Source organism: Lolium perenne, chromosome 6, assembly GCF_019359855.2.
Source record: "Lolium perenne isolate Kyuss_39 chromosome 6, Kyuss_2.0, whole genome shotgun sequence".
Classification (NCBI taxonomy): Eukaryota; Viridiplantae; Streptophyta; class Magnoliopsida; order Poales; family Poaceae; genus Lolium; species Lolium perenne.
Genome location: NC_067249.2, coordinates 111,631,641 through 111,654,598, shown reverse-complemented (window position 1 = coordinate 111,654,598; position 22,958 = coordinate 111,631,641). Strand labels below are relative to the sequence as shown.

The window sequence follows — 22,958 nt, the reverse complement described above, 5'->3', positions numbered from 1 at the left end:
CAATTTACTTTGGAATGGCAGGAAATATCACATAGTAGGTAGGTATGGTGGACACAAATGGCATAGTGGTTGGCTCAAGGATTTTGGATGCATGAGAAGTATTCCCTCTCGATACAAGGCTTAGGCTAGCAAGGTTGTTTGAAGCAAACACAAGTATAAACTGGTACAGCAAAACTCACATAAAAGACATATTACAAGCATTATAATACTATACATCGTCTTCCTTGTTGTTCAAACACCTTACTAGAAAATATCTAGACTCTAGAGAAACCACTCATGCAAACCAAATTTTAACAAGCTCTATGTATTTCTTCACTAATAGGTGCAAAGTATATGATGCAAGAGCTTAAACAAGAGCACAACAATTGCCAAGTATCACATTACCCAAGACATTATAGCAATTACTACATGTAGCATTTTCCAATTCCAACCATATAACAATTAACGAAGCAGTTTCAACCTTCGTAATGAATATTATGAGCTAAGAACACATGTGTTCATACGAACCAGCGGAGCGTGTCTCTCTCCCACACAAGCATTTATTCAAACAAAAATAAAAACAAGAAACATACAGACGCTCCAAGTAAAGTGCATAAGATGTGACGGAATAAAAATATAGTTTCAGGGGAGGAACCTGATAATTTTGTCGATGAAGAAGGGGATGCCTTGGGCATCCCCAAGCTTAGACGCTTGAGTCTTCTTGAAATATGCAGGGATGAACCACCGGGGCATCCCCAAGCTTAGAGCTTTCACTCTTCTTGATCATAGTATATCATCCTCCTCTCTTGACCCTTGAAAACTTCCTTCACACCAAACTTCTCATAATCTTCATTAGAGGGGTTAGTACATAATCAAAAACTCACATGTTCAGAGGTGACACAATCATTCTTAACACTTCTGGACATTGCTCAAAGCTACTGGAAGGTAATGGAACAAAGAAATCCACCCAACACAGCGAAAGAAACAATGCGAAATAAAAGGCAGAATCTGTCAAAACAGAACAGTCCGTAAAGACGAATTTCTAATAAATACTTCCGTTGCTCAGATCAGAAAACTCAAAACTAATGAAAGTTGCGTACATATCTGAGGAACACGCACGTAAATTGGCATATTTTTCTGATTTTTCTACAGAGAGAAAATCCCAGATTCGTGACAGATAGAAATCTGTTTCTGCGCAGAAATCCAAATCTAGTATCAACCTTCGATTAGAGGCTTCACTTGGCACAACAAAACACAAAACTAAGATAAGGAGAGGTTGCTACAGTAGTAAAAAACTTCCAAGACACAAATATAAAACAAAGTACTGTAGCAAAATAACACATGGGTTATCTCCCAAGAAGTTCTTTCTTTATAGCCATTAAGATGGGCTCAGCAGTTGTAATAATGCACTCGCAAGAAATAGTATTTGAAGCAAAAGAGAGCTTCAAGAGGCAAATTCAAAACAAATTTAAGTTTAACATGCTTCCTATGAAGAGGAATCTTGTACACAAATGAATTCATGAAGAACAAAGTGACAAGCATAAGAGGATAAAACACGAGTAACTTCAAGATTTTCAACATAAGGAGGGGAAACTTAATATTATTAAGATGCATATAACCATATTTCCCTCTCTCATAATAACTTTCAGTAGCATCATTGATGAAATCCACAATATACCCATCACTTAAAACATTCTTATCATGGTTCATATGCATAGAAGTATCATTAAATTTGGCATAAGAAGAGTTATTCTCATTAATAGTAATTGGAGCAAGATTATTATCAAGAATTTGAACATGGTAAACAAGTTGCCTATTAAGGGGATTGTTTTTGGTAATCCAATCATGACTATGACAAGTTTCATAAGGATAGTTAGAACCTATATCATAGCATTCTTTATAATAATCATTAGAGATCGGAGGCATAGTGTCATCATAAGAAATAGAATAGTTATCCTTCACAATCGGTTTATCTGTGTCCACACCATTATTGTTATTAGAAGGAGATGTGTCAAGAACATAATGACCAGTAGCTAAAGGATTTGCAAACACCTCTTCCCCAAGCTTAGAGCTTTCTATATCATTATGGGAGGAAGCATGGATAGTACTGATACTATGGCAATTATTATCATCATCATTTTCAGAATTAGTTTCCCAGAGATTTGCAATATCAAAAGTAGTGTGCTCATTCAAATCACGATTGCTAATGTATGTAAAGGGCATAGGAAGATCATCATATTCAGATTCATTATCACAATAATCATTAGGAGCAACATACTTACGGTTACCTATTGTTATCTCATATACGCGGGGATATGATGTTACCTCTTTCTTTTTATTCCCCTTCTTCTTCTTCTTCTTCTTCTTCTTCATTCCCTTCTTCTTCTTTTTCTCTTCCTTCTCCTCGTTCCCTTCTTCAGGAAGAAGAGGCTTGGTGGGTGGCTTGTCCACATAACCTGATTTACTTTCAGAAACAATAGAAGAAACTTGGGAGGATCCCTCCTTTTCGTTAATTAGTTGAAAACACACAGCGGTCCTATCATATTTTGGCAAGGTGTCATCTTCTAAAATATTTTGTATGTAAGTATTTGTATGGCTATTATCAATGCAATAAGAAAAACACCCATGCAGGACATCATCAATATCAAGATCACTCATATGTAACAAAGAGATTTTTCTCGACAGTTCTTCACACCCCAAAAATAAAGTAAGTTCATCATGCTGATTAGGAGTAATTTCATCATCACAATACAAATTTGCAGCACTCATTGGGTTCAAATTATCATTGGAGGAGCATTGAAAATTAAAATGACCCACTTCATGGCAAACTTCACAAATAAAAGGATAGAGGGCACAAACTTTTTTACCAAGATCATCTAGAGCCCTAAACCACTTTCTAGTTTTTTCATTAGCATGATGGATACAATATTCATCTTTGATTTGATTAATTCCACAAGGTCTATGTATTCCACAAAAATTAACATGCTTATAGGAAATAGCATTCTTAGGAGTTTGAGCATGCTTATTGCAATAATTAACAACAATTTCATTCTTCATGCAAGCCTCTTTAAAAGGTTCATGATACTTATCAAAATTATTTTTAGGCAATTCGAAATGAGAAGCAAAGGCTTTATAAAGATTTGCAGCAACTTGAGAGTCAAGACCATAAGTAGCACTCATATTTCGAAATTTATCGGTATCCATAAAAGCTTCAATGCATTCATAATCATAATTTATACCTGACTCTTTACCTTCATTGTTCTCCCATCCTTCAGCGTTGTCCTCAATCCGATCAAGGAGGTCCCACCTAGCTTCAACCTCCTTGCTTGTGAAAGATCCCTCCGAACACGCGTCCAGATAGTCCTTGTGTTGTCCTGAAAGCCTCGCTTAAAAATTGTTAACAATAACATTACGGGGGAGCTCATGAATGGGACATTTGAGCATTAGTGATTTCAATCTCCCCCACGCTTGAGAAATACTCTCTCCATCACGAGGATAAAAGTTATAAATATAATTCCTATCAATATGCACTTCATGCGGAGGATAAAATTTAGAATAAAAGAGAGATGCAATTTCCTCCCAACCAAGAGAATGCCTATTCTCCAACAATTTATACCAATGCGCTGCTTTACCGTGACAATGAAACAGAGAATAGCTTCTTCCTCACTTCATCCATAGAGATACCTGCACACTTGAATAACCCACATAATTCGTGCAAAAACAGTAAATGATCTCTAGGATGGACAGTTCCATCCCCTTTATAGTGGTTGTCCATAACACGTTCAATAATCTTCATGGGTATTTTATACGGAATACTTTCAGCAGGTGGATTTAAAATATCAGAAGCATTATTAGAGTTATCGCATATGGGAGATAAAGCATTATCAGAACAAATTTTCTCCCCTAAAGATGGGAAGCTAAAAAGACCACAAAAACTAGCTTCCCCAAGCTTAGACTTCTTCATAGCATTAGCAGTAATTGCATTCATACTAATAACATCGCTACTAGCATGCAAATAAGGTTCCATAGGTTTTTTAATTTTTGCATCAAACAATTCTAAATCAGGAAAAAGATTAAAAAGCTCACCAATTTTTTTGTTGTTTTTCATTATGCCTAACTAGTGTAAACAAGAAACAAAAAGTTGCAATTGCAGGATCTAAAGGAAATAGCTTCGAGCACAAACACAATGGCGCCAGAAAAGTACTTTACCTGGAACCGGAGTATGAGTGCCTTTTACCTTTCCTCCCCGGCAACGGCGCCAGAAAAGTGCTTGATGTCTACGTTCCCCCTCCTTTCCTGTAGACAGTGTTGGGCCTCCAAGAGCAGAGGTTTGTAGAACAGCAGCAAGTTTTCCCTTAAGTGGATACCCAAGGTTTATCGAACTCAGGGAGGAAGAGGTCAAAGATATCCCTCTCATGCAACCCTGCAACCACAAAGCAAGAAGTCTCTTGTGTCCCCAACACACCTAATAGGTGCACTAGTTCGGCGAAGAGATAGTGAAATACAGGTGGTATGAATAAGTATGAGCAGTAGCAACGGTGCCAAAAAATAGCTTGCTGGCGTGTAGTTGATGGTGGTAGTATTGCAGCAGTAGTAACGCAGTAAAACAGTAAACAAGCAGTAGTAACGCAGCAGTAGTAAACAAGTAGCGATAGCAGTATTTAGGAGCAAGGCCTAGGGATTACACTTTCACTAGTGGGCACTCTCAACATTGATCACATAACAGAATAGATAAATGCATACTCTACACTTTTGTTGGATGATGAACGCATTGCGTAGGATTACACGAACCCTCAATGCCGGAGTTAACAAGCTCCACAATTTGTTCATATTTAGTAACCTTATAGTGTAAGATAGATCAAAAGACTAAACCAAGTACTAACATAGCATGCACACTATCGCCTTCATGCATATGTAGGAGGAATAGATCACATCAATACCATCATAGTAATAATTAACTCCACAATCTACAAGAGATCATGATCATAGCCTACGACAAGAACCACACGGTGCACACACTAGTCACCTTTACACACGTGCAGGAGGAATAGAACTACTTTAATAACATCACTAGAGTAGCACATAGATAAATTGTGATACAAAACTCATATGAATCTCAATCATGTAAAGCAGCTCATGAGATTATTGTATTGAGGTACATGGGAGAGAGATGAACCACATAGCTACAGCGAAGCCCTCAGCCTCAGGGGTGAATTACTCCCTCCTCATCATGGGGGCAGCGATGGCGGTGAAGATGGCGGTGAAGACGGCGGTGGAGATGGCTTCGGGGGCAATTCCCCGTCCGGCAGGGTGCCGGAACAGAGAGTTCTATCCCCCGAATTGGAGTTTCGCGATGGTGGCGGCGCCCCTGGAGTCTTTCTGGAGTTTCGTCAATTGGTGTCGAGGTTTTAGGTCACGACGACTTAAATAGGCGAAGAGTCGGAGTCGGAGGGGCACGGGCTGCCAGACCATAGGGGGCGCGCCCCCGGCCGCGCCGGGGTGTGGTCTGGTGGCCCTATCCCCCTTCTCTGGCCCTTCTCGTGTGTTCTGGATGGTTCCGGGAAAAATAGGAACCTGGGCGTTGATTTCGTCCGATTCCGAGAATATTTCGTTACTAGGATTTCTGAAACCAAAAACAGCAGAAAACAGCAACTGGCCTCTCGGCATCTCGTCAATAGGTTAGTTCCGGAAAACGCATAAAAATGATATAAAGTGTGAACAAAACATGTTGGTATTGTCATAAAACAAGCATGGAACATCGGAAATTATAGATACGTTGGAGATGTATCACTCATGAGGAAGTATGTGGTGTTTAGCTTTCAACCTTGTCATTTACTTTTGACGGACTCTCATATGGACTAGTGGCACATCCGCTTATCCAATAATTTTGCAAAAAGAGCTGGCAATGGGATTCCCAGTCCCGAATTAATTAACTTAAATAGACACTCCTCCATGGTTTGTGATTGTTGGACGGCACCCGAAGGATTCGGTTAGCCATGGCTTGTGTAAGCAAAGGTTGGGGGGAGTGTCATCATCATAATAAAACTAAAATAAAAAGGCACTCCTTCACGGTATGAGATTGTTGGCAGGCACCCGAGGATTCGGTTAGCCATGGTTTGTGCAAGAAAGGTTGGAAGGAGTGCCAAATAAATATACAATAATTCATGGGAGCCGCTCTTGAAAGTCCGGTTGGCGAGGTAGTTAGTGTACCCATTACCATTCGTTGACAACAACAAACACCTCTCAAAATAATTTTACTCCTGTCTTTATAAAAATAAAAAGCTCTAGCGCATGTTAATCCCTGCTTCCCTCTGCGAAGGGTCAATCTTTTACTTTTATGTTGTGTCTCCATTATTTCTTTGAGCACTATCTTGAGAGCACAACTGTCATTCTTAGTATAATATGCTTGTCTCAAAATATGATTGATTGTGGTATAACTTTGATGCATTTATCTTTTGACAATCACTACTTCTAGTCTTTCTATGAACTCCAGAGGTGCCCGGGCATTTATGTTTTGCCAATCAAATACAGGCAAGCGAGATACCACTTTATCATACTCTCTTATGAACATTGCAATCTTGCTTATATACATGATTCATGATGCTTCTTATTAATTGTTGGTACCTCTCCATGATTGACATAGCTGTTAGATGATCTTATTTGCATGTATCTCATTATGAACTGCTTAAGTATTAGCCATTGCATGAGAATATATACATCATATGAGCAAATGTGTTCGTGAAAGTTCTTTTATCGCTCAGTTGTTAACTGAATTGCTTGAGGACAAGCAATAAGCTAAGCTTGGGGGGAGTTGATACGTCCAAAACGTATCTACTTTCCCGAACACTTTTGCTATTGTTTTGCCTCTAATTTGTGTATTTTGGATGCAACTAACACGGACTAACGCTGTTTTCAGAACTGCTCGTGTCTCGTTTTTGTGCAGTAAATCCAACTTTCGGGAAAATCCTCGGAATTTATGCAGAAGGCCCTATTTTCCCAGGAAACTAACGGAGCCAGAAGGACAATTGAGGTGGAGGCCCGAGGGCCCCACACCATAGGGCGGCGCGGCCCAGGGGGGCCCGCGCGGCCCTGTGGTGTGGCCCCCTCGGCTGGCCTCCGACGCCCTCCTTCGGACTACTTATCGGCCTCGACCTAAAAACGCAGGGAGAGAAGTCGAAGTCGCCAGAAACCCTCCAGAACGCCGCCACATCGCGAAACTCCGTCGCGGGAGCCAGAAGTCTCCGTTCTGGCACTCCGCCGGGACGGGGAATTGGAGGAGATCATCGCCGCCATCACCGCCAACGCCTCTACATCAACCAGCAATGTTTCCCCCATCCATGTGTGAGTAATTCCCCCGCTGTAGGCCGAAGGGGATGGTAGGGATTGGATGAGATTGGTCATGTAATAGCATAAGATTGTTAGGGCATAGTGCCTAGTGTCCATAATTGGTACTTTGATGATATTGTTGCAACTTGTTATGCTTAATGCTTGTCACTAGGGCCCGAGTGCCATGATCTCAGATCTGAACATGTTATTGTTTCATCATGATATTCATTGTTTATGGTCTTACCTATAAGTTGTATACACATGTCGCTGTCCGGAACCGATGGCCCCGAAGTGACAGAAATCGGGACAACCGGAGGGAATGGTAGCGATGTGAGGATCACATGTGTTCACGGAGTGTTAATGCTTTGCTCCGGTACTCTATTAAAAGGAGTACCTTAATATCCAGTAGTTTCCCTTGAGGCCCGGCTGCCACCGGCTGGTAGGACAAAAGATGTTGTGCAGGTTTCTCATTGCGAGCACGCACGACTATATATGGAACACATGCCTATTGATTGCTTTGTACTTGGACACCGTTTTATTATTATCTGCAAATGCCCTGCTATGATTGTTACATGAGTTTCTCTCATCCATGCAACGCCCGTCATCCGTCCCCGTGCCTACAGTATTTTAATCCTGCTGTTTACTAAAATCACTACTGCTGTCTTTGTTACTCTGCTGCTGTTATTTCACTATCGCATCTGCTATAAACCTGTTACTACTGATAAACCCTTGCGAGCAAGTCTGTTTCCAGGTGCAGCTGAATTGACAACTCCGCTGTTAAGGCTTCCAAGTGTTCTTTGTCTCCCCTTGTGTCGAATCAATAAATTGGGTTTTACTTCCCTCGAAGACTGTTGCGATCCCCTATACTTGTGGGTCATCAAGCAGCTACATGGGGTGCATTTTAGTATTGCGCGAGACCTCCGCGTAGTGTTAGGACACCGCCTCCGCACCACATATCACATGCCATATGTACGTGCTAGCTATCTGGGAATCCTTGCGGCTTCCTGCGATGTCCCGCCGAATCCGGTGGAAACTGACCGGATTTGAACTAGGGGTACACTTTCCGTCGCTCAATAAATTCCGCAAAAAATGTTTTTAGGTATATAACACATCACTTTATGTGCTAATTTTTATCCGTTTAGCGTGTTGGCGAATGGTGCACCAGCCCGCCAGATACGGCCATTTCGCATATCCTAAGGGGGCGTTTTGGCCACATGGCAAATTGGGCGTCATATTTGGATTCCTCAAATTTTTAGGTTCAACTGATGATATGGATGTTATATTTAGATTCCTCTCATTTTTCTGATCGATTTAGACATATTATTTGTGGAATTTCGTTTTTCCGATTTAAAGATATTAATTATTCCATATTAAATAGAAAAAAGACCAAAAAATAAAATCATTTTATTGTTATTTGAATTCAATATTATTATTACTTGTATATTCATTGTTGTCTACTTAAGTAATTGTTTGGGATTAAAAAATAAAGCGGTGTGAATCAAGGTTCAAGGGTTAATAGGGTTGATATACTATTATTATCAGCAAGAGGTGTCAATTCTATAATGGAAGCTCATCAGAATAGAACCAAGAAATTAAGCGTGCTGAGGCTGGAGTAGTGTGAGGATGGGTGATCGACTGGGAAGTTTAACCATGATTGTAATTTGACCTAAGATTAAGTGTAGTTAGAGTTAAAAGTGTATTGGGTGAAAGATAAACAAGTAAAAAAATTAAAAGAAATTGTGTAAAAGAAATTAAAGTTTTAAAATTTTTAAAAGTCTATGCCGAGGGTTTTGCCGTCGGCATATAGAAAACAAATATTATTTTTTCGATTATTTTTTTAATTTTTTTGGAGAAGGGAAATTTGAATTTTTTAAAAGTCTATGCCGAGGGATTTGCCGTCGGTGTAGCCTGCTACGCCGAGGGCCGGGCTACGCCGACGGTGATAGTGGCTTTGCCGAGGACGCCGAGGAGCTATGCCGAGGGCGGCCCTCGGCGTAGCCTACGCCGACGGCTAAAGCAGGCTACGCCGAGGGTTCCCGGCCCTCGGCATATAGCCCCATTCCTGTAGTGAGAGAGCCAACATCGCCATGCCTTCTCGAGGGGCTTTTCAAGGGGATGAGATGTTAGGGTTGCTGTTGACTAGTGAGTTGATACGTCCAAAACGTATCCACTTTCCCAAACACTTTTACTATTGTTTTGCCTCTAATTTGTGTATTTTGGATACAACTAACACGGACTAACGCTGTTTTCAGCAGAATTGCCCTGGTGTCTCATTTTTGTGCAGAAATTCAACTTTCAGGAAAATCCCCGGAATTTATGTCGAAGGGCTTATTTTTCCAGAAGATTAACGGAGCCAGAAGGGCAGGCCTGGGGGAGGCCCAGGCCCCCCACACACTAGGCCGGCGCGGCCTGGAGGGGGGGACGCGGCCCTACTGTGTGGCCGCCTCGGCCAGCCTCTGACGCCCCCCTCAGGACTATTTAAGGGTTTCGATCTAAAATCGCGAGAAGGGAAGTCGAAGTCGCCAGAAACCATCTAGTACGCCGCCACCGTCGCGAAACTCTGTCTCGGGACCAGAAACTCCGTTCTGGCACCTCGCCGGGACGGGGAATTGGAGGAGATCATCGCCATCATCACCACCGACGCCTCTCCATCGACCAGTCATGTTTCCCCCATCCATGTGTGAGTAATTCCCCCGCTGTAGGCTGAAGGGGATGGTAGGGATTGGATGAGATTGGTCATGTAATAGCATAAGATTGTTAGGGCATAGTGCCTAGTATCCGTAATTGGTACTTTTATGATATTGTTGCAACTTGTTATGCTTAATGCTTGTCACTAGGGCCCGAGTGCCATGATCTCAGATCTGAACATGTTATTGTTTCATGATGATATGCATTGTTTTATGATCTTACCTGCAAGTTGTATACACGTATTGTTGTCCGGAACCCGAGACCCCAAAGTGACAGAAATTGGGACAACCGAAGGGGAAGGCGGTGATATAAGGATCACATGTGTTCACGGAGTGTTAATGCTTTGCTCCGGTGCTCTATTAAAAGGAGTACCTTAATTTCCAGTAGATTCCCTAGAGGCCCGGCTGCCACCGGCTGGTAGGACAAAAGATGTTGTGCAAGTTTCTTATTGCGAGCACGTACGACTATATATGGAACACATGTCTATTGATTGATTAGTACTTGGATACCGCTTTATTACTATCTGCAAATGCCCTACCTTGATTGTTACATGAGTTTCTCTCATCCATGCAACGCCCGTTCATCCATCCCTGTGCCTACAGTATTTTAATACTGCTGTTTACTATAATCACTACTGCTGTCTTTGTTACTCTGCTGCTGTTATTTCACTACTGCTACTGCTATAAAACTGTTACTACTGATAAACTCTTGCGAGCAAGTCTGTTTCCAGGTGCAGCTGAATTGACAACTCCGCTGTTAAGGATTACAAATATTCTTTAGCTCCCCTTGTGTCGAATCAATAAATTGGGTTTTACTTCCCTCGAAGACTGTTGCGATCCCCTATACTTGTGGGTCATCATGAGGCTCCTTAGCCCAACCTCTTCTAAGAGAAGTGGCTACATCCAGCTCATAAGGGGGAGGTTTAACCATGATTGTAATTTGACCTAAGATTAAGTGTAGTTAGAGTTAAAAGTGTATTGGGTGAAAGATAAACAAGTAAAAAAAATAAAAAAAATTGTGTAAAAGAAATTAAAGTTTTAAAATTTTAAAAAATCTATGCCGAGGGTTTTGCTGTCGGCATATAGAAAAAAATATTATTTTTTCGATTTTTTTTTATTTTTTTGGAGAAGGGAAATTTGAATTTTTTAAAAGTCTATGCCGAGGGTTTTGCCGTCGGTGTAGCCTGCTACGCCGAGGGCCGGGCTACGCTGACGGTGATAGTGGCTTTGCCGAGGGAGTTAGACGCCGAGGAGCTATGCCGAGGGCGGCCCTCGGCGTAGCCTAAGCCGACGGCTAAAGCAGGCTATGTCGACGGCTAAAGCAGGCTACGCCGAGGGTTCCCGGCCCTCGGCATATAGCCCCATTCCTGTAGTGAGAGAGCCAACATTGCCATGCCTTCCCGAGGGGCTTTTCAAGGGGATGAGATGTTAGTGTTGCTGTTGACTAGTGAGGCTCCTTAGTGTTTAGCCCAACCTCTTCTAAGAGAAGTGGCTACATCCAGCTCCTAAGGGGGAGGTTTCCGCCTCCTTCAATCCGATCTTTTAGGATGAAGACGGCTCTTAGTTGTAGCTATAAACCGTATACGCGTAAACATCTAAATCTATGCCTAGTGTTGGGTTATGTCTTAGTGGGCGTTAACACTAGATGAGCCATGCCGCACAGCGAAGCATATATCCTCTCCGGTCAACGATGGAACCGGGTCGTGTCACACTAGCGTGTGCCACACCAAGCACTGCGAGGCTAGCACAAATGGCTCACACGGCCTCGTGGCATTAGGGACGCGGCCCGAGCACCAAGCAGAATAATAACGATTTTTTTAACGTATTCTAGTCTCATTGGAAATGTTTGTAGCTCTAGTGCACTTTTCTTGATTTCATACATGTGAGAGTGAATGGAGTTATTAGTGCCCTCCTATGATAGGTCCGGGACCTGGACAAATGGTTAGTGCTACCCTTGCGGTGGACAAATTATTTGATCCACCGGTATATGGTGGACATGAACAAATTTGTGATGATCGCATACTTTTTATCGTTCTGGAGACGGACGCTTTGATAATAATGAAAAAAAAAATTCGTATGTATCACTTTGATACAGAGGCTGGGGCTATTCTCCGTATTGAAAAAATATGGTGGACAAATAAAATGGTGTAGTATATGGTCTACGGTGGACTTCTAGTGGGCTTAACTAGTTTGGCTTCTTGCCTTGACTTTTTATTACCTTCATATCTTCTTAGACTTCTTGATCATGACTAATTATTTATAGTTTCTTAACTTAAGAGATAAAATGTATGCAAACATTCTTACTACAAAATGTCTATAAATAATTTCACTTAAGCAATGTCATATTACAATAGAAATAATAATAAAATGGTAGCATAATATAACAAGTATTTCCTACTAGTTTGATTACTTCAAATGAAAACCAAATTACATTGGCATCATCAACAATTTTGATTCAATCCTTCCCAAAAAAGCTTCTTCGTGCACTCCCTTTTAGCTGGAAAAGTAAAGCATCTCTCTGCGATTCTCAAGTTTTTTTTGCCAGCAACAGACAATTGTTTTAGCATTATGACACCTATAATGGTCAAGGAATTTTCGTTGAATTAGAACCCAAATTAAGGGAGCAAATCATTGATTAGATGAAGGACATGGACTTAAAGAAGGAAAAGGCGGCTGGCTGCCGATCGGTGAGTGGGTGACTGGGCGTGGCCGAGGCGATCGGCCAACTGGGCGGCCAGGCAACGGAATGGGAGAGCCGGCGGTACGCAGAGATGATGACCAGGCTTACCGCAAACGAATAGTGGTTAGTCGGATCTAAGCCTGAGTCATTCGGTCGTTTATTCTTTTACTGAAGGGAATCGATCGCTGCCTGGAGTCCTGGCTTCGTGGGAGACTCCCGATGGGCAATGGAGCGATCGTTTGCGTCCATTTTTTGGCTGGGCATGTTCACATGTATTAAATATTTTCTTCAGCTCATAGTAAAGAAAGCTGGTGGCAATGGAACGATCTTTTGCGTCCATTTTTTAGTTACTACCTCCGTTAGGGGTGAAGGATTTACACAAATTCAACATTAGTTTGCTGTGCAGATGGTGGTGAAAAATGGAGAATGATTCTAGTCCTCTGAAAGATATATTTTCATGAGCAAGAAATATCTCAGTGGTGTTTTTATACAAAACACAGATCTGGTGACTCTCCCCTTTGGTCTGATATGCTGCAGATCAAAAGCTTGTACTTATGTGGGAGGAGAATGCAGGTTGGGAATGGATCGTTAACTAGCTTCTAGGGTGATTCTTGGTGTGGAATTAGTCCTTTGAAAGATATATTTTCTGATATTTACAACATTTGCAATGAGCAAGATGTTACAGTGGCTAACTGCTGAAATGGGATGGAGATTCACTTTCAGGAGATGGATGACACCTGACTTGCCTGTGCAGAAGAATGGATTGTTGGCTCTGTTGGCCCAGATTACTCTCAACAGTGAAAAGGATAAACTTTCAAAAAGTGGTCAAAGAATGGTAAATTTAGAGTTAAATTTGTCTACAAACACTTTTGCAGCAGTGGTTTGGACAGATCCTTCAAATATTTCTTGAAAAGTAAAATTCCTCTTCAAATCAAAATATGGCCATGACTCATATGGCACAATGCGATTGCTACTAAAGACAACCTATTGAAGCGCAACTGGACAGGAAGCCCACGATTGTCAATTCTCTTCAATGAACATGACAATATTACCCACTTGTTCTTTGAGTGTTGTCTGCTAAATTTGTCTAGAGCTCTGTGGGGATGGCCATTAGAGCTCCCACGTGTCCAGGAAATTTCTCCCAATTTTTCTGGTGGTTTTCCCAGTTTGTTCCTGCTAGTCGCAACACCCAAATTGCTGGGATTGCAGCTATTTGCTGAGCAATTTGGAAATTGCTAAACAGAGGTTGTTTCGAGAGCAAGTTGATTCATTCTCCTATTGAGCTAATCAACTACTCTGTCATTTTCATGAAATACTGGGCAGGTCTTCATGGCGTCAAGGATGCGGAAGATATTCGGGCTGGAGCAGACAATCTTATGAGGCTTGCTTCAATATCTAAAGATGTGGGTGCGGGTATCTTTGTCCCAAACCCCTCCTCTACTGTTGGAAGATAAGGATGCTGATGATGACAAGATTGCTGAAGAATCTCCTGGGCAGGGTTGATGGAATTTCTACATGGATTTCGTTAGCAATCTTTTTGTCGTTTCTGGTGCAGCAGCTTTTATTCGTTGGCTTCCTAATGTTGGTATGTAATATAAACTTAGTTTACTTCTTCTTCTTCCAGCAAACACTAGTAGTAGGCGACGCTTTTTTTTTGTTTTTATCACGCTCTGGGGTGATACCCGACTGTCTAGTCATGGTTTCGTTATCTTCTGGTAATGAAATTCGATCCCTCGTTGGGTCGCTTGGAAAAAAAGTTACTACCTTCGTTTCAAAATAACTTTTTAAAAATTATTATATCTGTATATTAAAACATGTATATATAAATCTATTTTTAACTAATTATTTTAAACCGGAGGGAGTACAGTAGTACAATGAGATTTAAATTTTCCTACAAATAAAACTTGTCTAAATACATGCAAGTTTAACTCAACTAATTTAAAATAAAGAGGGGGCATTTTTTTCTAATGCATGTGCTCCTCGATGCATATAACTTAACTATTTAGTATTTGAAATAGGTATTCCCTCTATTCACTAATATAAGATGTTTTATTTTTTATTGATTAATCTATTTTAGTATGTATCTAATCTAACTTTAATGTGTAGATTCACTCATTACGGTGCGTATTTAGTTCATTTTTCAATATCTAAAACAGCTTATATTTATGAACAAAGAAAGTATTAGATACGACCGTTCAAAGGAGGCGATCTGCACTTATATGAGAAAACTGACTAAGTGTATTATATACTGACGTTAAGTTAAAAAAAAAGGCATGCACTAATCAGTTTTCAAAAGAAATACAGCTCGTAGCGCATTTCTTTTTGTTTGCTAGCTGGAACATTAGTTCCGTGTTAACTGAACGATTATTTGCCGCAGCACATCAATTTGAATATTCCATGGTGCAAAGTTCGTCATTACCTTTAGTAATTTAACATGCTTGTTAATTTTGAGTTTAACGGTGGTACTTGGAAGTGCATCATATGTATCATGTGTCTACCTTGTGTGTCAAAGGGGTGTTTTGAACCATAAACCCGTCAACCATGTCAGTGAGACACAAAATGGCAAATGATAGAAGTGCAAAAAAAAGTGTGGAAAATTGTAAAATTCCCCCAACCACGCCCCAGTTGAAATCTCTTGTTGTTTTCCTTTACTGATATGTCAATCCGTGTATGGTTTGGTGTTAAACCAGTCAAACCGCGAGCCCAACCCGCACCGAACCGCATAAGTGGTTTTTGCCCGGTTTGCGTCAACCCGCGCAACTAAACCGGCGTATAAAAATTCTTTCATGGTCTGAGACCGGTTTGACCCGGCCAAAACCTAGGTACATTTAAATTTTAACAAATATAAGACAACTTACTGATATCATATCAGTGATATGTTCATTGATGTGAATGATCACTATCAGTCCGTAGTCATCAGTAGCCGGCCTGGCTGTTAGTGTTTACAGTGTAGTATTTCCTCCATCTTGTGAACGTTGTTGTAGATTTATTGTTTAAATTTAAATGTATGCATAAACTAGAAAATATATGTACTACTTCAAAAAAAATCTATGTACATTTAAATTTTAACAAATATAAGACAGCCTTGGTGGAATGGAGGGAGTACTGGTGATAGTACGTGTATATTGACGTCTTGACGTAGCTAATTCAGTTCGTCGTGTCGATCGTCGTCGTCCATGAACGCGACAGTTTCGTGTCTTCAGCTTTACAGCAGGTTATCGAATCAAGAAGAATTCTATACTTGTCTTAACAATCCAAGACTCGAAGTTGATCACTAAGTTGGGCACTGACTAGTCGCACTAACTGTGGCGTCTGGCGCATGCATAAACATGTCGTGAACACGGTTTCCTTCTTGACGAATCGTGCCTTCAACAGACTAACGGACCAGAGCCGGGTCATAAACAAAGCAAATTCCCATCTTTACGAATTATAGAATCCTGATCTCCACCTTGAACGTCGCTTCCTAATTACTCCCTGGAATGCCTTTTGATCTCGCAATCAGGTTGTGGACTTGTGGCAGCTTCGGAGTACGCGCGTACAGAGTACAGACACACCCCGCACTGAGTGACCAGCAAGGTGGCAACCCTATAAATATCGACCTCAGGTTCTCTGCTCTCCACCGCAAACTTGCTTCTAGGTACCTTGCTATTCTCACTTACTCCATTGCCCTGAGACTCGATTCCAACCAAATTAAGCAGGCCACCATGAAGCAGAAGATCGTGATCAAGGTGGAGATGACGTGTGATAAGTGCCGGTCCAAGGCCATGGCACTGGTGGCGGCGACGGTAGGGGTGGACTCGGTGGCGCTGGCCGGGGACAGCAAGGACCAGGTTGTGGTGGTCGGCGACGGCGTCGATTCCGTCAAGCTCACCAGCACGCTGCGCAAGAAGGTCGGCCACGCGCACCTCGTGCAGGTCGGCGAGGTCAAGGAGGAGGAGAAGAAGAAGCCCGCCGAAGCCGCTGTCACCGCCAATGTTGTCGAGTACACGTACCCATGGCACTACTACCAGTACCCTTCGCACGCGGTGCCGGTCTACGAGCACCCCGCCGGCGCCTACGGTTACCAGCACCGGCCGGACACCTGGTGGATGTAGCCACACCACTCAGAGCATTCGTGAGTAATCTTTTAGTTCGTCGATCAGTGTGTAGCTAGGATTGCAAATGCCAAACGAGGGATCTGTGTTGTGTTTTGTTGTTTTCGAAGCTTCCTGATTTTTAATTAATTGATGGATTCATTTGCGGCTCAATGGAGTAGCGCTACAAGTTACTTTCCGGCAAAAAGAGTCAGCGTGGAGGTCCGGGACCAAAGGATGACAGCGAGGTTAAGAAACGGACGAGAGGCGACGAACCGACGACCCGGGCTTCGCAAGCCAAAGTCACCGGACGAGCTACGGAAACGTACTGATGATGGTGATCAGGCTGGAAATCGAGGATCGTGAATCTTCTCATGGCGGTGGGTCTTTCACGCAAAACAAAAGGGGCGTCCTTATCCGGTGTCTCTTACTTCCTCCCGTTCTTTCGTGTGTGAAAGGCCAATAACACAAAGGTAAACCTAAACCTGAATCTGAAACATAAACTATGAAATAAAAGGTCTGTGCGTATCATTTGAACAAGATGATGCCCCGCCCTATGCAACGATATTCTTAGATGTGATGGTAAAGCAATCGATGAAACATCTATTAAGTTGAATACTTGATAAATTATCTATTTTTAACGATGAACGAGTTGCATGTATTGACAAACATCTATTAAGTTAAACGAGTTGCGGATTTACCCCATCCAAACTTTCGCATCCGCGTTAAATAGGGGCTTCGCGTGCGGGGTTGGGTACCCCACAACGAAAAACCGTGATGCGGGTTAGGATGCCGCATCTGTTCGGGCCACGTTTCAGCCCAGTACCGTATAAGGTTACATGCTTCCAGGAAGTCTGGCGCACTCGCGTCCCGCCTAGGATTAAAGTTTTTCTCTGCCAGCTGATTCGCACCAGACTTCCTTCCTCGGTTTAGGTGGCTAGGAGTCAGGGAGAAACTCCATTGCGATTGGAACCCTGCAGGGGCAGGTGAGTTCATCGCGTTAGCCAGCGGTCTCTCGGGACCCTTGCGTAGGCTAGTTTGGTTCACCTTTGCGGCCCAATGCTGGTCCCTCTGAAACATTAGAAACAAACTAACTATTGAAGGAAAACTGATTGGCTTTCTATCATATGCTTCTTCACATGCAGCACTGGAGGGTTCTGATCAAACCGACGGATCGGACGCTGGTGGACACGGCGGTGGGCGACGTCAGGAGGCTCTACGCGCGGACTAGAGGCGACAGGACTTCACGTTGATCTTCTTCATTACCTTCTCAGTGTGTGTACCGTAGCTATCCGTCCATGCTGTATTGATCCAGGGGGATCATCTATTTCCTAGAACCTTGCTAGAACTATGTTGGACTAGATGACCCGGTGCGCCCCGGCGCACACGCGAAAGCGACACAATATTGAAACCATGTGTAATACTATATTATAATACTATTTATCTTTGCTGGTGAAAGTAAGTTATTAAAATCATGTATTGGCATATACAATACAGCTCCACGATTATTAAGAACCTCGGCAAACACAATCAGCCATTATGAAACCGATATGAAGCATACACGTAGCTAGAAAAACAAAACAAAATAGAATAGTCTCACGGAGCTGATACATTGTACATAACTCAAGCGCGATCCAGTTTGTACCGCTATATTACATAACATGGGTGATAGGGAACCAACGTGCTCAGCGATTCAATCTTACAACTAACATTACTTCATTGATCGGTCACATGACCAATTTGGGCTTAACATGCTTGGTGCCCCAAATACGGTAGTGTCATTCACAACAAAAGAAACTTGATTAGATGACCCGTTGCGCCCCGGCATGAAGGCAGTAGCGAGACAGTATTGTAAGAACCACAAGTATATTATAGTACCTAAGTGGTGGAATTTGTATTACATTCTACAGCAATTTAGCGAAGGTATATTACAGAAGGTATAATAACATTGTACAAACTCAGGAGATGCAAGTATTTGATCCAAACTTAAATTTATTGCATCAAAACTCATACTTACAGCACAAGTTACTACCACACACTCTCATTATGTACAGACTCAGGAGGTAGTAGCCAACTTGTAAATTATTTCGTGTAATATGTGGAGAAAACCTCACTTCAATTATATCCCCATCCTTGAGTAACACGAGTTTTCTACAGACTGAAAGCAGCTTCCCATGCATCCATGCCCATTCGTAAATCAGAGTAAGCGGCCATGCTCGCAAAAATGGATACAAACATATAGAGGGAAGGCGGAGGTGAAGCACCATAATAGCATGATTCTTAAGTGCTGCAGATACTGCAAAAGTTTTTTTTTCATTGCGCATCATCTCATGAAACTGAAAGCAGATGGAACATCAGTCAGTATCGACAATAGTGTCAGCTTGCTCCAAATTCAGAGTTCAACAAAGATACCAGAATTGGTATGACTTGGCACGAAAAAGGAAATAGAAATATGAAGTTAGAAATAACTTATCCCTGTTAAGGAGCTTAGATAAGACCATTGAACTGCCAAAGAGGAAAATCAACCTTTCGATGTTAAGTGTCAAAAAAATTTAGATGAGATGTTAAGTGCCAACACATGATGGGATAATGACTATATAAATAGTCATCGATCATTATCTTAATCCAGTAATTGTAAGGCACGATCTCAGGGGAAATAAAAAAATGTATGCAACTTTCTCAACTACTTCATTGCAGATGTGAACTGGAGATACCAAAAGCAAGCAAGCTCCAGGCCTCTTTAAAGAGGCTAAATTAAGTGAATTCTTTGGAATTGGACACCTTAAATACATAAAATCATAATATCATCAAGGAACTGTCCCAACATATCAATATAAGAACATGGAAGTTAGTTCATGCAAACCTAGCTACATGTTATTGGAACAACTCTGCACATGCCAAAAATTCTGCTAATAGCTAGTAGGTCAGCCACTGAATCTGCATACTTATGAATTCAGTATAGCAGAAAATTACAAACTATATAAACCTAGACTATAATGCCTCAACTGACTATTGAAATTTCGAAGGTCCTAGTGTTATTGAGCTTTTTAATTAAAATAGGATAGACTGAAAGGGATCATCTCAAGTAAACAAAGGGCACGATCTGGAAAACTGTCTGCGCTAAAGGGCGACCAGTAAGGAAAATGCAACCAAAAAACAACAAATCGCAATTCATAAGCATTCACCTCACCACTGGAGACCATACCTTTGGAGAGCTTAAAACCAGAGCCAGCCATACCAAGGAAATTAAAACCAGAGCCAACGGAGCTAAAGCATTATCTGTCTAGCTTGTTGTTGTGGAGAAACAATCTGGTCATGGTGGCGTGCTTTGAGCCATCATGCAGATATGGAGAAGAGGGCACATCCCTGCCAGCAGAAGAAGGCACTCAGCAGGTGCCGACATCATAAAATTTCTCAAGAGCAGAAAATTATCTGTAACTTACAAGCAATATAATGTCCAGCAAGGAAAAAATGATGCTTCCACCACTAAAGTATATTAAAATAATTGTTTTCTAGAAAAATAGGTGCGAAAACACAAAGTTTATCTCTTCATAAATACATGAATATCTCATAAGTGATCCTAGGATAGGCAATTCGTCAATATACAGCCTATTCATATTGCAGCAAAATCCATCCTTTGTGTAAAAATGGACAGACTAAACAGGGACTTCCATAATTCAAATTGATGGTTATACCTAACGCAGATGGATGAGATAAGGTAATGTGCCATCCTATTTTTATATATAAAAAGAATCCAACAAAGTATGATGTACGCTGCAATTCCCCACAACGAACAGATTCTTATGGAGAAATCGGGAATATAGAAGTGTTACCTGTCATATTTTCAGGCTGAGTACTTCCAAGTCACTTGATGATCTCCATTCCACTACTATCCAAAATAAATGTGTTGTCTCCTGGAACATTGGGAACACACAAACTAACTGAAACTGCGGGAACAATGTGATGGTATAAAGAACAAAAAAGTCAATATCGAGTTCCAGCAAAAGAAAAAAGAAGAGAAGATCTGAAAAGGTAACATATTATTCAGTGCCAATGTATTCTCTGCGAGAGGACTTTTATTCAAATTGATGCCAAGATTTCAGTCACGACACAAAAAAGGTAAATCGGCAATGTTTGTGTATCTTTAGGTGTTACCTGCTCTACATGTACTGCCTGAGACACTTAGTTCAGCATGCCATGATTTGTGATTCTAGTCTATCGAACTGATGGACATCTCATTCTCTAGAAACAAGATAGCAGGCGCCATGGCAGCGTTCTGGGTGGCCTCTGCTTGTCGCCTCTACACCTGCAATAGTGATTCTGCCAGCATGAGCATTCATGTTGTAACCCTTCGGCTAAAGGTATACTTCGTAGATAACCCAAGAAACATACTTTCAATAGTTACAGGTTCAGGTATAGACTTAAAAGGCTGAAACTGTCCATGCCTACGAACTAATAATAGTATCCCGGTTACAAGCTCAGACTCTGGCGCTGCATTGTTGAAGGGAAGAGAAAGGAGGTACTCAACTATATGATAAAATTAAAATGACACCTGAGCATATTAAAATCCGCAAAATAACATGAGAGATGGGTTAAAGCAATTGCCATCCCAGGCCAATTTGAGATTCATACAATACAAATATTATCCGTAGAATACACACTTATTTATTTCCATGCGTATATAGTGGTCCATCAATCCGGTGCCAAGGTAAACAGGGATAAACGAGCTATTGCATGCTTTGCCTGCAAAAAGGATATCAAAGTTTCAGCTGACAAAAGATAATGGCTTACTTAGATTGGGAAGGATGAGCATATCTAATTCAGGCTCATATTATACATTAACTCTGACTCTGAATGCTAGTACTTTAAATGTATGTGTAACATACTAATTATTATTATTTAATATCAAATGTAATAACAGTTACATGAACTTAATCTATGTCTGTACTTTGCGCAGCCAAATACATTGTTAATACCATGTAAAATTAGGTTCTTTACGATGCAGACAGGAAAAAAGCTTCATATATGAAGGCGGAGTTTTATTGTTCTAACGCTAAATCTAATTGATAGAAAGTGGCACCTCAAATACACTGCCAGCACTTCAAAATCATCGTATATGCAGCAAAGATTTTTTGCTAGACAGTAATGCTATTTTTTATTTCGTTTTTAGCAGCATACAAGGAATAAGGAACTATACATAACTTGCTAGGAAACCAACTTTTTCACAAACAGAGGATGATTCATGGTAAGCTGATAGAGGATTATTGTTTATCCAAAAAACTGACCTCATCAGAACAAATACGATCCGACTTAACACCTTACAATGGGAATCAAGTTATCGAACAAATGGTTAGCCCATGCAAGTATGACATCACCAGCAACAGTAATCACAAGATCAGCATCACATATTGTTCCTTCTGAGTAAGGTGACAATCAACAACAGCTTAGTGCTAAAAGCATATTTAGTACATGTTCAGCCTCTACGTACTAAACCTGGTAGTATTTACGTGATAATCCTATCAGTGTTGCCAAAATGATATAACCAGAAACATGTAAAACGTTATAGTAGAAAGGAAAATTCAGTATCACTTCTGCACTTTTTTCACAAAAGAGATTTGGTGCTGCAACGGGCTCTAGAGTAGGCACGATAAATAATAAGGGTGGGTAAAGTCAAACATAAACACAACGCAAGGTAGGCATCAGAAATAGATCCAAAACACGGTAAAACAGCTCCAAGTAAACAAGACAGGAAGTGTAGAAAGGAAATAGCTCCAGAATCATCATCTTTCATAGCTAAACACCTGAATATTAAGAGCACGGAAAGAAACTGAATTCACTGGTGCATCTAAGCATTAATATTAAGAGCAGATCCGTCAATCTTAGATTTTGAAACCATGAAACTAATCCTCTATACTGGATATTCTCAATCTAAAGGTGAGAGCTAATTATTCAAGTCCACCAGATCCAAAGAACTGATGCGATTATTCATAAGTCAAACTGGCATAGATATTGTGTAAAAAGAAGTAACTAACATGAAAGGGGGGAAGAAAGGAATATCTTAAATTAAACACGATGGATGCACTTATGGAAGGCAAGAATAATAAGATATGTCAAGAAAATCAACAACAGTGTGATTTGAATAAAAAGTAGGAAACCACCTTGTAAGTGGATCTTCTGAGGCCAGGCAAGAAACCATACAGATACATCAAGAAC

General features: G+C 41.1%; 1 protein-coding gene and 1 long non-coding RNA gene across 5 annotated transcripts in view; one reads left to right on the top strand and one right to left on the bottom strand.

Annotated features, from left to right (window-relative positions):
* Window positions 1-16,281: 16,281 nt before the first annotated feature.
* LOC127326510 (disease resistance protein Pik-1) overlaps window positions 16,282-22,958 on the top strand; it is a 28,369-nt gene continuing 21,692 nt past the window's right edge. The window contains exons 1-3 of one of the 3 annotated variants that reach the window (XR_007867946.2): window positions 16,282-16,786; window positions 16,928-17,218; window positions 17,891-18,203. Coding sequence is in view for 2 of the 3 variants with exons in the window: in XM_051353359.2 (XP_051209319.1) it covers window positions 16,377-16,766 (390 nt within the window). In the remaining variant the exon portion in view is untranslated. Of the gene's footprint in view, window positions 16,787-16,927; window positions 17,219-17,890; window positions 18,204-22,958 lie in introns of those variants that run through there. The other 2 variants (XM_051353359.2, XM_051353358.2) reach the window with 2 other exon arrangements.
* On the bottom strand, window positions 18,599-22,157 carry LOC127326514 (uncharacterized). 2 transcript variants are annotated; one of them, XR_011747184.1, is made up of 5 exons: window positions 22,031-22,157; window positions 21,407-21,488; window positions 20,901-21,051; window positions 20,579-20,659; window positions 18,600-20,111 (listed from the first exon to the last, which is right to left on the bottom strand). It is a non-coding gene; the product is annotated as an uncharacterized lncRNA (long non-coding RNA). The 2 variants fall into 2 exon arrangements; XR_011747183.1 differs by having other exon boundaries at window positions 18,599-20,111; window positions 20,901-21,488.